General features: G+C 30.1%; 1 protein-coding gene across 2 annotated transcripts in view; it reads right to left on the bottom strand.

The window, feature by feature from the left end:
• The window catches only part of LOC113788564 (uncharacterized), a 35,331-nt gene that overhangs the window by 10,784 nt on the left and 7,794 nt on the right, over positions 1–16,753 (bottom strand). Inside the window, exon 1 of one of the 2 annotated variants that reach the window (XM_075819731.1) lies at positions 14,203–16,262. The exons of the other annotated variant lie outside the window; for it this stretch is intronic. Coding sequence (XP_075675846.1) covers positions 14,203–14,431 — 229 coding nt within the window. The 5' untranslated portion in view covers positions 14,432–16,262. Of the gene's footprint in view, positions 1–14,202; positions 16,263–16,753 lie in introns of those variants that run through there. 2 annotated transcript variants of the gene reach the window in all.

The following is a 16,753-nucleotide window of genomic DNA, read 5'->3' on the forward strand; positions in this document are numbered from 1 at the left end:
CCAGTTACTACTATTTTTGGTACTTTTCCGTTAGCCGGGCGCATTTTTGTATACATTATATAAATATTTTATATATATAAAATATATATTGAAAAAATGTTTGTGTAAAGTGTGAATGCAAATGTGTTAGCGAGTGGCGTGCACACTTTTCTCTCAGTGATATTTAAAACAAAACAATAATTCGAATGTTCGATTGAATGCTATTTAGAATACTTTCATTTTGATATTTGCATGATAAATTTTAAAAAACATCCATGATAATAGTACCTGATTAAAGACTCTAAACAAAGAATAGAGCAAATGAACATTGTTTGGTTTTTAATTAATCAAACTTAATCTAGGCAGGTTAGGTTAGGTTAGGTTATAACTGTTAGGTTTTCCGGGTAGGAAAACCTAACTGTTTTTTGCAAAACTAAACTTGAAATGGATCACCTGTAGATTAAGAACACCAAAACCGTTTTGGGTTCCTATATGAGGTTTTTTATGAGTTCTTATGGGATAGAATAATAATAATTTTATTTGAAAGAAAGTGCTTCATCCAACGGGATGTTTGCACCATTTCTGAAAATACAAATAAAGTAAATGAAAATACAAATAAAATAAATGTAAAGAAAGTGTTATTTAGAAATATTTACAGATGAAGAAGGATGTGTTTGCAAATGTTATTGAATTTGATTGTTTTTTTGTGATGATATGTACAAGTGTGGTGTATGATAAGGTGTTATGAAATTGTTACTTGCAGTTAATAAGTGGATAGGGTTTTGGATATAGTTGCATGTATTTATGAGTTCTTAATCTGCATTATCTTTAATCAAGGAAAAATTCTAACGAAATTCATCATATATTAGATTATCAAATATTTTTAAATTCAATCATAAATTTTGATTCATAAATTTTCATGCGAATTGCTAGAAAAAAAAATTTAACGTTTCACCACACGATTATAAATGAAGACATCATCATATATGAAAACTCTTTGCATTGATATTGGATATTTTTTTAAATCAAATATTTCTATTAGCAGTTAGGTTTTCCTACCCGGAAAACCTAACTGTCAAAGCCTAACCTAACCTAACCTGCCTAAATTAAGTTTGATTAATTAAAAACCAAAGAATGTACATTTGCTCTATCCTTTGTTTATGTATGTAGTTATCATTGAGTTGTGCAAGTTTTTGATTCCTAATCTAATATTCCCAATTGAAATTAATCGAAATGATAAAAATCTACTTTTATTTTAAATAAACAAATGTTTTTACTGAAAAATCCATAACTGAATGTTTCATTTGCACTAACATTTCGAAGTGTTCGAAACAACACTTCGAAATGTTCATTTGCCTGTGTTGCACATAATACCATATTTATATAACTGTATATCAAAATATATAAGTTTATACATTTATACAAAAATGCGCCCGGCTAACGGAAAAGTACCCTATTTTTATTTAATTAATCAAAAAAAAGTAACAACGTCTAGCATCCAAAACTCATCATCCGATTCAGAGTGGGAAAAAAATAACGGTCAAGTTTAGTTTAGTTTAGTTTCACTCGCACTTTCTCTATCTCTTTCTCAATCCATTCTGTTGGATATCCATTACAGTATTCAGTTCACCGTACGCAAACAAAAAAAAACGATTTATTCTTGCTTCCATACGGTAAAAAGAATAGAAAAAAGAACCGAGAAAAAAACAACTTTGTCGACCAGACAACCAGATAACACACAACCAGGCAGGCAGTCATATTTTTTTTTGGCCTTTTTTCACGGATATCATAGTCATATATCACACACACACACACAAAAAGATGGAGAATTATATGGAAAGAATCTTTGGAATAGAAAAAAAATATTGCTTGTTTTCATGTTTTTTTTCAGTTCTTTTTCGGTTATTACTATCCATTTTTTTGTTTGTTTGTTTGTTTGAAACATGTTTTTTCCTTGTTTTTTTCAATGGAAATCCAAATCTGACATCAGCATCCAAAAACAAACAAAGAAGAAATATCCATCATATTTTTGATGTGTGTGTGTAAAAAAGCGAATATAATAATTCAAATTAATGTAGTTTATTACAGGTTGTATCACATTCAGCTTAATAAAATATAATGAAATACAACCATTTATATAAGAAAAATAACAGGAAAATAGTTCGAAAGTTCTAATAGAAACGAGCTAAATCTCGTTTCGTCACACTCCCCGCGCGATTCCAAATCGAAAATTCGCTAATCGGAAGTATCATTTCGGTTACTTTTTCAAAGATTTCAAATTTTTCACATCCATCAGTACTATCATCTTCAGAAAATATTCGAAAAAACGGCCATTCATATCGATTTACCAGAACATAAAGGACCATAACCAAGTCATCAATTTTAAAACTAATCATTTTCTGAGCGTTAAATAGGCACAATGACAAAAGATATTGATAACGCCAAAATTTTTCATTAAAACGAATTTCATATTCCATAACGAAAAATATTTTCTTGAGAAAACTGCACAATACAATAATAATTAGATTCATTACATTCAAAACAGCAAAAGCAGACAAAAACTGAACCATGACTAGATAAACAATACGAGAAACAATACAAAAAGCAGTTAAACCACAAAATCTTCTTACGATCATATAATTCATCGGTAAAACAAAATCAATACGAATCGATACTAAAGGTGACGTAAACCAAATTCGAAGCGACGGTAAATCCAAAAAAACATTTTCATGCGCCATACGATAAAACGAAGTCCGGCGATGACACGAAATATTACCTTCGGGTAATAAACAACGCACAAAATTCAAAAGTTGATCAATAGATTCTAATTTTTCATAATCTTCCTCCTGACCAGCAAATTCAAATTTTTTGCTTAAAATCGATACATTATAATATACTTTAGATAAAACAAAAGCAGAAGCGTCAATAAGATCATAACCAACAAAAAATTTCAAATCCATGACGAATCGTTTTGCGTTAATGTTTCCACAGAATAACACGGCAAGAATAATCAAACCAACAACGTTGCGTTTCGATAAATTCAATACATAAATGATTTTGATTGATTTCTTCAATAAAACAGCCACTTGACGATCTCGATCACTAGGCAAAGAATCTAATCGATAAAAATTCATAATAGAATCCGACCAAAACGTAAATAAACCAGAAAGAATCGGATGGATACGATATAACAAATAGCCAAAAACAAAATACATTTGTTCAATATCATAAACGACATAACCAAAAGCAGAAACGAAAACATACAAAACACCATAAATTTCTCCATTAGCCGAAAAATATCGATACATTTCCAAATCTGATAATTCATTCACAAATTTCAAATGATTTATCACTTGTTCGACAATCATAATCGGAAACGGAACGACCAAATCAAGATTATCCGCCAGTCGATACAATAATTTAAATTTCAGCTTTCCAGGATCAAAACCGTAAGGATCGAAAATCTTTCCAATAATTACTAAACGATCACTTTGAGTTTTCATAAGATCTAATTCGAGAAAATCATAAACAAAATCATCATCATTCGTATTCATAATCGTAAACATGAACATAAATTCACGAAAGTCTGGATAGTTCGATGAACAATTTTTGGCAAAAGCCAGATCAGCACCATCTACAATTTCTTTAGCTTCTTTCATAATGTTCACTTCATCAAAAAACTCAAACTTCGATGACAAATTCGATTCGTTCTTAAATTCCAAAATCGAACATTGAAGTTCATTGGTTTTTTCTCGAATTTCAATCGAACAATTTTCTCTCGAAGGAAATCGTAAGCCAAACCGAGATGACGTTTCAGGTTCCGGTTCATTCTTCTTAGCATCCAAATTATTAACATGACCACCATTAGCTAACGATACAACAAAATTATCCACAGCATTCACATTTGACATTGATTCGTGAGAATCGACCAAGTTCATCATATGTTCACCAAGAATCGTCCTGTTAGGATCATCCAAATTGTTCACAAGATCTTCACGAACTGCATCATTAGAATCCTTCGATACATTCATATTCACATTCATATGTTCGCTACAAATCATTGATTTCGCCAGACCATCTAAAGACGTCACATTGTAATTCAGAATCGAAGAGACTGAGCCAGATTTCAAACGATCAATATAACGATCCAACATCACGTTATAATGCTCAACTTTTTCTCCAAACTCACAAGGGATTTCTTCGTCTTCAGGAACCAAATCAAACAATTCTGCGTTCAAAGAATCCATTTCGACACGTAATGCTTCAGCATGTTCAAAATCCCATCTCCAATCCGACAAACGTGATATAATTCTTCGACAAGCCAATAATTTCTTTCTCAACTCGTCAGGTACAGCAATCATATTGACAAATATTCTCAATAAATTCTGGTTTCTGGTTTCAAATTCAACAAAATCTTCTAAAGGTTCACAAAATCACAAAAATCTTTAAAAGAATCACAAAATCATAGAGTTCATAAAAATCTCAAAATCACAAAAAATCATAAATTCATAAGAATCACAAAGAATCACAAAATCATAGAAATCACAAAATCATAATCATCAAAAATCACAAAAATCATACATAAAATCAGTATGCTGACGTGTAATCTCTGTAATAAATGTAAAAAAGCGAATATAATAATTCAAATTAATGTAGTTTATTACAGGTTGTATCACATTCAGCTTAATAAAATATAATGAAATACAACCATTTATATAATAGGGGTTTCACACTACAGCAATATTTCATGAAATATATACACGAAAATATTTCAGCCCATAAGGTTGAAATGGACTGAAATATTGCATTTGAAATATTTCATTCACATTGCTGCTAGTGTGAAACCCCTATAAGAAAAATAACAGGAAAATAGTTCGAAAGTTCTAATAGAAACGAGCTAAATCTCGTTTCGTCACATGTGTGTGTTCCAAATGGAACAATGTTAACCAAACCAAACTAAAAGTCATGATCATAGTCAACCTAACCTGATTGAAATGAACTAGAAAAAATAATTTTTTTTTCAAAATTCAAAAGAAATTCAAAAATTCATCACTTTTTAAAGCGTTATCATTTGGTTGTTTTTAAATAGTTTTTTTTTCACAGATCCATTAAAATTAATGAATCGTCCATCACTTTAATTTTACAGTATTTTTTTAAATTCTCGATACACAGAATAGCTGATGATGATCATAATTAATTAATCACATGACTGGTTCCATAATTATAATCGTCTTTTATTTTATTTTTTTGAAAAACAGTCTACAGGCCACATTATACACTTTAAAACATCCATCGTCGAAATACGAACGAGAAAATGATGTTTTTTTTGTTGTTGTTGTTAGATTAGCTTAGTTTTCTTCTTCTTCATTTTGTCTATATCATTCCATACTAAATGAATGAAATGTTTTTTGGTAAAAAATCACATTGGTCTGCCACACACACACATAAATTGGATGAGAAAACTCTTCTTTTTTCTCTCTATCTTTATGTGTTGATGATGTGTTTGGTTCGATCGATAATGTTTCAAAACAACAATTTCTCATCCATCAGAATCCAAAAAAGAAAAAGAAAGAATGAATGAAAAGGATGCTTCTATGGTTGTTTGTTTTACAATGATACAGTGAAACAACAATTGACGTCTTTTCAAGTCTCTCTTGAGTTTTTGTTTGTTTGGTTGGAATTTCAACAGACACACACAATGATTGCGTGTGTGTGTGTAAACCATGTGAACACAAATCGACACCCGGCATATATACCAGAATAGAACAAAGGGAAGAAAAAAAAATGATAAATGTTATTTTAATTGCTTACTAATAGATTTGGAAACCAAACTATTACATACACTATACAAGAATGTTTTTTTTTGTTCCCGAAAGATTTCTCGCCATTGAAACATACATTTTTCATTTCATTTTTTTGACCATCATCACAGCCTTTCAAAAAATTTACCAAAACTATTTTGACACATAAAATGATGACCACTATTTTCACTTTTACATACTCAAAAATACAAAAAAAAAGGAAAAACATGATGATGATGATGATGATAATGATAATAATGATCAATCAGATTTGATTTAATTCACTATTGTTGTTGTTCAATTCAATTCGTTTTCGTTTATGTAGTTGGGTGGGTGGAAATAGTGGAAAGAAAATTCTGTTTTGAAAGCTAATAATTATCATTACATAACATCAATTGGTTACATGTTTTTTCGAGAAATTTTATTTGCTTTTCCTTCTCTCTCTCTCTCTCTCTCTCTCTCTCTCTCTCTCTCTCTCTCTCTCTCTCTCTCTCTCTCTCTCTCTCTCTCTCTCTCTCTCTCTCTCTCTCTTCCTCTACGGAAAACAAACAAACAAACATAACATTCACACTTACGCAATTTGATTGTTTTGATTAACATTTTTTTTTTTTTTGTTTTGTTTTTCCTTTGAACAAAACAAACAAAAATAATAATAAAAAAAATGAAAAATCGATTCATCATCATCATCATCATTTGATGACAGAATTATTATTATTATTATTATTATGTTCCACGATTCACCCACATTTCTCTCTCTCTCCCTCTCTTTTCACCCTGTATTTGTATTTGTATTATGGATGACAGAATCAAACAACGAATATGAAAAAAAAATTCAAAATTAATTCATTTTACAAACATTTTTTTCTATGTAATTTTCAGTATTCTGTGTAAATGATGATGATTGTCTTCGGGTTTTTTTTGTTGCACTATTTTCACACCAAGATACACATAGAGCCAAATGACAATGAGGAAAAAATTCCATTGAAAAATAATTTTTGATATTTTTTTTATGAATTTTTTCTTTCTGGGGAAGTTTTCTCAACTAAAAAAAATGATATAGAATGTGATATCCTTATTATTTTTGGAGAGAGAGTGAAGAAAAAAAAACATTCCAAATAGCAAATAGATGATGTTATCATTTTTTTCGCAGTTACAAAACGACCAAAAAAAATGTTTTTTATTATTATTTCTAGCGAGGATGAATTCGACCTTAGCATAGAAGGGTAGAAATAGAATCGAATGAAATGACAAAAAAACAGAAACATTGACACGCTCGATTCACATTTATTTTCAATTTTAAATTGAAAAAATTTGATCAAGAAAAACTACTACCGGGGGGAAGAAAATTTCCCAAAATGAATTTTGCCAGTTTTGTTTTTCGCTTCGCTTCTGGAGACTCAAAGATGATCAGAACAAAAAATTAATTTTTGTTTTTTGTTGTTGTTTTTCAAAATTAAATTCTTCCGAACATCATTCAAGATTATTATTGAAGAACAACATTGTTTTTTGTTTTTCATTTTCCAAGCTATTTTTCGCTTGTAAATGACAGGATTTCAATCATTCAAGTCAAGCTAGAAAATAATAATAATAATAATAATGACATCTACAGATAGAGAGAGAGAGAGAGAGAGAGAGAGAGAGAGAGAGAGAGAGAGAAAGAGAGAGAGAGAGAGAGAGAGAGAGAGAGAGAGAGAGAGAGAGAGAGAGAGAGAGAGAGAGAGAGAGAGAGAGAGAGAGAGAGAGAGAGAGAAAGTCATAATAGTTGTTTTTTATTTTTTACAAATAAAATTTATATTTTTTTCTACAACAAAACAAAACAAAACAAAAAAGTTGTTCATCTTGTTTGTTTTTTGTCTGAAAAGTTTTCATTTGTTTTTTCGTTTGATAAAAGTCCGGTTTAAGCAGAACAAAAAAATCGAATCCATATCGACCCATTGGGTGGATTATGGCAACTTTTTTTTTACAGTCAAACTTTCGGGAATATTTCTTTCTTAACGCGTTCGCTACCGGAGATTTCGAAAAACACATAGAACTACAGCAAATAAACGACGCATATATGCGTCGCTGGTAGCGAACGCGTTAACTTCTTTTTCTTGTTTCTATTTGAACCAAAAAAAAAGATGAAAAAATTTTATTTATTTATTTATATTTTCGCAACAAACGATTTAAGTTTGTCACTTTAAAAAATTTGTAACTATCATCCAATTTTGATAAATTTTTCCTCGAATCATTTTTGTATTCATCCTTTTGGATCTCCCGGGATACCCAAATCATCATATCCATCGAAATTTACAGTGCAAAAATCGGTGTCAATTTTCCTCTGATATTCCTCGGATAATATTTTTCATATGCGAAACGTTAATAATATTCCGGGTTTCTTAGAAATAAAAAAAAACTTTTACCGCATTCATTTCCTATTCATTTTTCCTATCTGTTCTGTCAATGATGATGAACCGTTTGGGGAAAATGAAAGTCAAATGGATCAAGTGTGTGTGTGTGTGTTTGATTGTTTGGAAATGATCAGCGGGCATAAACATTATTATTTACCCAGATTTATTTATTGACAACAACGACAACAACAACAACAACCAAAATTGATTGAATTGAAAAGAATCAAAGGCAAAGTAAAGTGATGATGATAATGACACAATATGCTTTTGAGATTAGGCATTATGTATGAATGAATGAATGAAAAGAAGAAAAATTTCCCATAAATATAAATATCCGTTGTGTGTGTGTGTTCCCTATTGGATTTCCAGAAATTTTTCTTTTTTCAACCGAAAAAAAACGAACTGAACAACAACAACAACAAGAAAATTTATGCATCAATAATCTATAGATATTTCTAGCGAAATAGCTTGTCAATTTTCTTTTTTCTTTTTCTTTTTCTTTTTTCATTTCATTTCATTGTTCGGGTGTAATAATCTTATTCGTTTTCTATTTTGACTCTTTCTTTCCATTTATCTATCATTCATATCTACCCGGATCGTTTTTTTTCGGATTGCCGAACATTTTATGATGTGATAACATCAACACATCATCGGTAAGGGTATCGCATGCATGATGTTTTCATTTTTTCTTTTGCACAAGTGATGTGATTTGCTTATTCTCGTTGACAATGTTATTTTTTGTTGTTGTTGTTGTTGTTATTGTCAGGAGAAAATGTCATCTTTTCTTTTCTCTGTGCAATTTGGTTTTGTTGCTGATATTATGATATGATAATATTCTCGACGACTATATCGACTCATCAGTGTTTATGAGATCGCTTTTCATTTCATTTGTTAACACTCACTCTATTTGACGGATTTTTTTCCTTCTCCCCAAGTTATTGTGCTGTCAGTTTAGAATGCATGAGGAGGAATTGAAGAAATTCCTAAGTTAAAGCTTTGAATGAAAACAAAGAATTTTTGTTTTTTTTTCATGACGGCTATGAGTGTTGTTTTGGTTGGGGTAATGTCAATCGATGATGATGATTATCGTTTGATTCTGGATGTGTCAAATTCTGTCATAACATTGATTCATTTATTCTCATGCGAATATATGCGTTTGTAAAAATTAATTTCGATGTACTTTCATCGTATAAACACAAAAGGAAGAAGAGTGTTATTTTTTTGTTGTTGTGTTGAAATAGTGGGCGAGGCATTATCATTTCGCAAAGTACCGTTGTTGTTTATTTTAATCGATTTCGGTTAAAATAGCCAAAATAATAACCACCACCATTAACAACAACAACAGCCAATATTCTGAGAATATTCCAAAAGTGACAAAAAACAACATTTAAGCACGAGAAAAAAAATGAAATGAAAATTCATAATGATTTTACATTATGTAGAAATCCATAGAGCCATTACAGAATCAAAAGAAAACCATATTTTTCATGTAGAAAAACAAAACAACGAAATTTCTTGTGATAACATTATTATTTTTCACGAAAAAAAATAAATAAATAAATATTCTGTATTAACACAAAATGCAAGAGATAGATTTATTCTTCGTTCTTCTTCGTTTTTTGATATTAATTTTTCACTTCATATATTTTTTTTTCACTTGTCACGGCCGTAAGATATATATAGATTCCCTCTTTCCCTCCCACCCCCACCACCACCACCACATCAGTGTTAAAATCAAAATTTTCGAGTCCACAAATATTCATTTTGCAATCTTCTCTATCTCAATTTTATCTCTTAACGAAAAGAATATTGCCAAGATGGATTCACAAAATGTACATGTGGTAATGGGAATCAACAGAGTCGAAATAGAAATGAAAAATAGGCAACCAAACAACAACAACAACAACAAAAAAAAAGAAAAAAAATACCGGGCATTTTTTTTTTTGTATAAATGTAATAATAATATTTTATAGTGAAAATAAACGAAAAAACGATGAGAAATGGCCAAAATTCATATTCTGTATCTGTGTGTGTGTGTCAGAATAAAGAATTTTCAATGAAAGAAGAAGAAAAAGAAGAAAATGAAATCTGCAGCTCATTGCATTTTGTTCGTATTAAATGAATGAATGAATGAAAAAAAAACGGTAAATGTTCATCGTCGTCGACGACGACGATGATGATAACTTAGTTACCGCACATTTTTAGTTTCATTTGATTCGACCATAACATTCTCTCTCCGTGTTTGGTTTCAAGAGAATTTTCTTTTTCTTCTATTTTTTTGTGAATAAAGTTATTTAGCCAACCAAGAGAGCCAAAAATGTTAAATAATCTCATTTTCTTCATCTGGTTTTGTTCAGATTTTCTTCTTCTTCTTCTTCTTCTCTTTATTATTTCATTTTTTCATTTTTCTCTTGCTTATTATTCTTTAAAGAAAGTGAAAAGTGTATGTATATGTGTTTTTTCTAGTGAAAAAATTCTTCTTCCTTTTTTTGAAAATTTTGCAATTTTCTTTATCTTGTTTTACTTTTGAAAAATTTTTTCCAACCATTCATTCATTTGGGTCTTTATCTTTTTTTTTTGCTGGTTCACATCCATAATGTGTGGTGGGTTAACTTTTTTTTTTGCAGAAAAAATGTTTCATCATTAAATTTGAAAAAAAAAGTAGTAGGAGGACAGGAAATGGTTAAACATTGAATTTTTCTTTTCATATTTGTTATTCAAGAAAAATCAACAAAAGAATCGAAAAAAATATCGATATGTAAAAATCAATGAAAAAAAAATTTTCAGAGAAAGTTCAATAGTGATGGATACAATGTTATTTTTTTTTTGAAAAAAATGATGTGATGATTTTACATGATGCACCAAAAATCAGTGTAAGAAATGAGCCTGAAATTCTTTGTGGCTTATCTGGAAATCGAAAAAAAAAATTTCTTATTTCCATCATCCAAAAACCAGTGTGTTTTGTGGTTATTATTTATGGTTATTTTTGACCACAAATAAAAAAAGACATTATACAATGTGACATATATACAGTAAGTGAATGAAAAGTGAATAAAACAAATCAGTCAACTGAAACCAAGAATTGAAAAATAAAGCAGCGGGAAAAAAAACCTATAGTGGACAACAATCATTGATGGAATTCAATTCGACTATTGGCTAGCAATGTGAAAATGTGAAAATAATGACATGATGATGATGTTGGCCTGTCATTTGAACAACAACAACAAAAACCAATGATTGTTGATTGTTGAATTTGACTTTAAATTGAATTGAATTTGAATTGTTAATTTTCTTCTTTTTGCTTCGTAAAAATCCAAAAATCATTTATCATTTCAAATGATTGATTGAAAAAAAAATAGGAAAGTGATGAATGAAATATGCAGAATGAAAAAAAAAACATATTGTAATGTCGTTGATATTGAATATTTTTTGAAAATTTTTAAACATTTTTTCCTGTTTCATTCATTGTTTGCCCAGAAAAAAAGTCAGAAGACAAAAAAAAACAATAAAAGAGATATGGAATATGTAAATAAAAAACATTGTGTGCGTGTCGTAAGTTTGTCACAAATATTCTGTTTTTCCCCCCCCCGAAAAAAAAAATCCAGAACCAAGTCAAAAAAATGTAAATTCTGTATTCTGTAGATTCTGTGTGTTTGTGTTGTACAATACAGAATGTACACACAGAATATAATGATGATAATGGTTGGAAAAAAAATGAAGCAAACGATAATGATCATGACTAAATGAAAATCATCACCATCATCAACATCATCATGATTATGATGATGATGTTGATGTTGATGTCAAAATTGATCAATCAATATTGGCCCACTATTATTTCTATCCATCTCACACGCAAAAGAAATATAAAAAAATAAAAAAATAAACGCTAAAGAGACATTGGGAATTCAACATTTGATGAGAGAGAGAATAATCATCATCGTCATCGTCATTTTCAATGTGAAATGAATAAAATTGAGGAGAGAGAGAAGGGGAGAGAGAAGGGGGAAAAAATATAAAATGCAAGAATATTCTGAGCAAAAAAAAAATCAAACTAAATATAAACACAGAATATATCTATATATACGATTCTGATGATGATGATGATGATGATTCTGGAATGTGTGTTTGTGTGTGTGTGTGTGATGTAGATCTATCAATTGCCAGAATTTATTCTGATGATGATTTTGTCGGTTGTTGTTGTTGTTGTCGGTTACTGGTTGGTTGTTTGGTCGAAAATAAAAAAAATCGATGCGTTTTTTTTCTCTCCCATCATTCCTTTCTCTTTCTTTCTGCTTAGGCGTAACATTGGTTGGTGATGATTGTTTTGGTTGATGGTGGTGGTGGATGAATTTTCTGGCTGGGGGGAGGAAAAACAAGAATCGCGTTCCAAAGATTCACATTGATGGAACATTTACCCAAAAAAAAACTATGGCTTCAGTCAACGACTTTTTCTCTCTTTCCATTCTTTCTGGTTCTTGTTTCTCGGTCGGTTATTATGAATGAATGAATGGTGACGACGAATCGACATTATAAATATTTTATTGATTTTGGTTGCTGTTTTTTTTCTCTCTCTCTCCCTTTTTTTTTGAAATTCTGTATTCAATACCATGCCTATGGTTTGGGTTTACTGCTGCTGCTGTGTTAATTCTGTTCATTGATTTTTTGTCGTTACTAATATTTTCATCGGTTGGCCATCATCATCATGCATGATTCCATTTTGTTTATTTATATCTCGTCAACAGAAAAAAAAGAAGAATTTTTCTTGGTTCACAGTTTTTCTGTTCTGTTCTGTTCTGTTCTGTTATCAGTTCCTGTTCAATTATGCCAATGATGCATCATCATCATTGTATGATGATGATCTTTCATTGTCAGATTCTGTGGAGTTCGAAGTGTGTAAGGTGATGAAAAATCATTACAGGAAAAAAACTACCCACCAACTGTGGTGGTGAACAAACATCATTCAAACAAACAAACGAAAAATCATTGGTTGTTTGTTTTTCGTTGGAAAAACAAAAAAAAACGAAACGAAAATGAAAATTAATGATGTTATCGTTGTGCAGAGAAAAAAAATCCATCATTCATTCATCCATATAATGATTGGATTTCAAAAATCATTTTGATAATGATATTTGTGAGTGGTATTGGTGTTGATGGTTGATGGTAGAAAGCCTGATAAAATCGGTATTTGAACCAGAATCTTTTACCTTTCAAAAAAACATATCACGTGATTATGACATATCACAGATGATTATCATTTTGAATTGTTCATTTAAAACAATGGAATTCCTTCACGAAGAATATTCTTTCCTTCCATCAAGAATTTTTCTCTCTTTCTCTCTTCATTATTTCAATGTTTGAAATCAATCATCAATTCAATAATTAGTATCCAATAGGAATTTATACAGAATGTTAAGCCAAAAACCAAATGAAGAAAAAAAAACTTTTTGTTGTTTATTATCCCATATCGTAAATAATAATAATAATAATAATGATAAAAACCAGTAGCTAATCATCAATGATGAACCACAAACGAAAAACTTTATTTGTGGTTCAATGATTACAATAAAAACAACAACAACAACTTATCTTGATAAAAATGATGATAGAAATCAATTAGCCTAAAAGGAAAATTTGTTTTGCAATTGCAAGGTTTACCACCAAACGATATCATAAATGAAATGAATGACAGTCATATATACAGAGCAAGTTATTCCACTAACTAACTAACCAAACCGACCAACTAACCAACCGATCTAACAAATAAAATAATTGAACATCAATGAAATGGTCAATAATCATCATGTTTTAAGTGTAAATGATCAGAAAAAGATCAGAAAAACTTTCTTTCTTTTAAGAAATAACGTTATTTGGCAAAGTTGTAGTTAGTAATAGTAGTTTTTTTCATCGAAAAACAACAATATAAAAAACCGGAAATTTTCCCGTAAACATTTGGTGATGATGATAATGAATGATTTCTTGTTTTCAGGAATTTTTCTTTTTGTAAAACCCGAAACAACAAAAAAACTTACCAATAATCCACATTGTTTTTACATGATAACATTTTATCATTATTATGAATAAAATTATTAATAATATTTGATTCTGTAATGATGATGATGATGATGATGATTTTTGTAACTTTGACTTTGACTTTGATGATGATGATGATAATCTTGATGGTGGTGATCGTGATGATGATGACGATGACGACGACGACGACGATAATAACAATGCAAAACAAGACGACGACATTAACATTTGAAGATTACCATTTATATATGTGATTCTGTTTTTTTCGTGGCTCTTTTGTTGTTTTCGGATTTGTTTGTTTGTTATCGATTAGATAATGTCTTTAATCTGTCTGTCTGTCTGACTGACTGACTGTTTGACTGTCTATTTAAACACTGATTTAGACCAACTGAGGAATTCCAGATAAGATAAAGAATGCCATGTTAGTGATAACATGAACGATTTGGAAGGATTTTTTTTCGGTTGTCCATCTCTAGTCCATCACATTAACTCTTTGTTTGTAAATTTGTTTTGCAGTTCACTTTAGTTTAACCGATTGATTCTCGAATCTTTGTTTTTTTGGTATCCCAAAAATGAAAATTGAATCGGATGTTTGCCATCAAGAAAGAGAAAGAGAGTGGTAAAAGAAAATCAAACAAACACACAAAAACATCAACATCAACAACAACAAAAAAAAAAATTTCATTCACTTTATCACAATAAATTAATGAGAAAGTTTTTTCATCTCAATTCTCTCTATTTCTGATTTTTTTTAACATATCCGATTTAAACTATTTCCACCCAAATAACATCATCATCATCATCATGATGGGAGCATCAAACAAGATAAGCAACCCATATAATATGTGTCTTATATGAGATTTCGTTGTTGTTGTTGTTTTGTTGTTTCCAAGTGATATATCTTCAGAGAGATTCTTGCTTGTTGTTGTTGTTTTACATCAAATTTCTTAGAAAAAACAACCCGAAAAAATAAATGACCACGAGCAATAAAATTGAATCATTTGATGATGATACTGATGATGATGATAATGAATTGTATCATCATCATCGTCGTCGTCGTCTTCGTCGTCGTCGTTGTCGTTGATAATGATGGCTGAATTTTTTTATTTTATTTTTTTCTTTTGAAAAAAATAACGGGGGATGAAAGTAAACTTTTTAACTTGGGAAAAATCAAATCTAAATGAATCTGGATTTTTTTCTGGATTTTTTTCTTCTTCTATTTTGGGTTTTTCTTGGCAAAAAGGCCAGTATTTGAAGAAATAAATAACGATGAATTTTTTTTCTCGTTGCTGGCTGCTTTCAGTTCATAGTAATGTATATGATAGATTGAATGAAATTTAATGATAATGGATAAGGATATTTCACTCTCTCTCTTTCTCTCTCTCGCTTTTCACCAGAGAGAGAGAGATAACGAATAGTGTTTGGCTTATGTGTCAACCCAAATATGATGATGATGATAGTGATGATTATGATGGTGATCAAGATTATGATGATGATAATAATCAAAACGATGGACAAAACATATCGTTATTGGACACAGATCTCTGGAGAGTCATAGTCAGGATTTTTTTCCTTCATTCATTCAAAATGAATGAATGAATGAATGATTACCAAAGATTTTAAGTGAATGTGAAAAATTCAATAATTTTGTTATTACACCAACAAACAAACAAACAAACAAACAAATTGGATGGTCAAAAAGTGATGATGATGATAACAGAATCCAAAAAAACGCCCATGGATCATGATGATTATTATTATCGTTGGACACCGAATCACTTTTGGATAATTTTTCTATTTTTTGAGTGGGAAGCAACACTGCAAAAATGTGGTCAAATAATAATGCCCAATGGCCATCATCATAATTATGAAATTTGATTTTTTTCGGATCATGGTCATCAATGATCAACAACAAATATTGGTCAAAAATCAATCATAGTTCATAGTGGTTGTTTTGGTTGACCGACAATTCCAAACTGATTCATAATAACAACAACAACAAACAACAATAATAAAGAATGGCGCCCATCATAGACCAAGATCAAATACAAATGAATTGAATTGAATTGAAACGAATCAACAAAAAGAGAAAATGAAGAATCCAAAATACCAGATTCAGTTATAATAACGAACATGCGATATATACACTATCATCATTATCAAATATTTGAAATGTAAGAATATGATGTGAGCATGACCAAATTATCTTTTTCTCTCTATATATGTTTGAATGGGAAAAAATTCTTTTTGGATCAAAAAAAAAAAAAAAAAAAAGATTCACATTTGTATCCTATGTCTATGTGTGTTGCCTTATCAAACACATTAAGTCTATATTGATGATGATCATGATCATCATCATCACACGATTTTGCAATGGAATTTCTATTTAAAACCCCCTTGGTTCATCCATCCATCCATCCATCCACCAGTCATCCACCCACCATTCACCACCCAACACACTTAACTGAAAATCAAAGATCAATTTCATCAATTTGTACCAACACACACACACAGACACAAAACATTGTTCAATGAATGGATGGATAGATT

Source organism: Dermatophagoides pteronyssinus, unplaced genomic scaffold (assembly GCF_027571235.1).
Source record: "Dermatophagoides pteronyssinus isolate colony J.1.1.1.1 unplaced genomic scaffold, Derpt_VIB-CSIC_2022.12 sq0004, whole genome shotgun sequence".
In the NCBI taxonomy this organism is placed as follows: Eukaryota; Metazoa; Arthropoda; class Arachnida; order Sarcoptiformes; family Pyroglyphidae; genus Dermatophagoides; species Dermatophagoides pteronyssinus.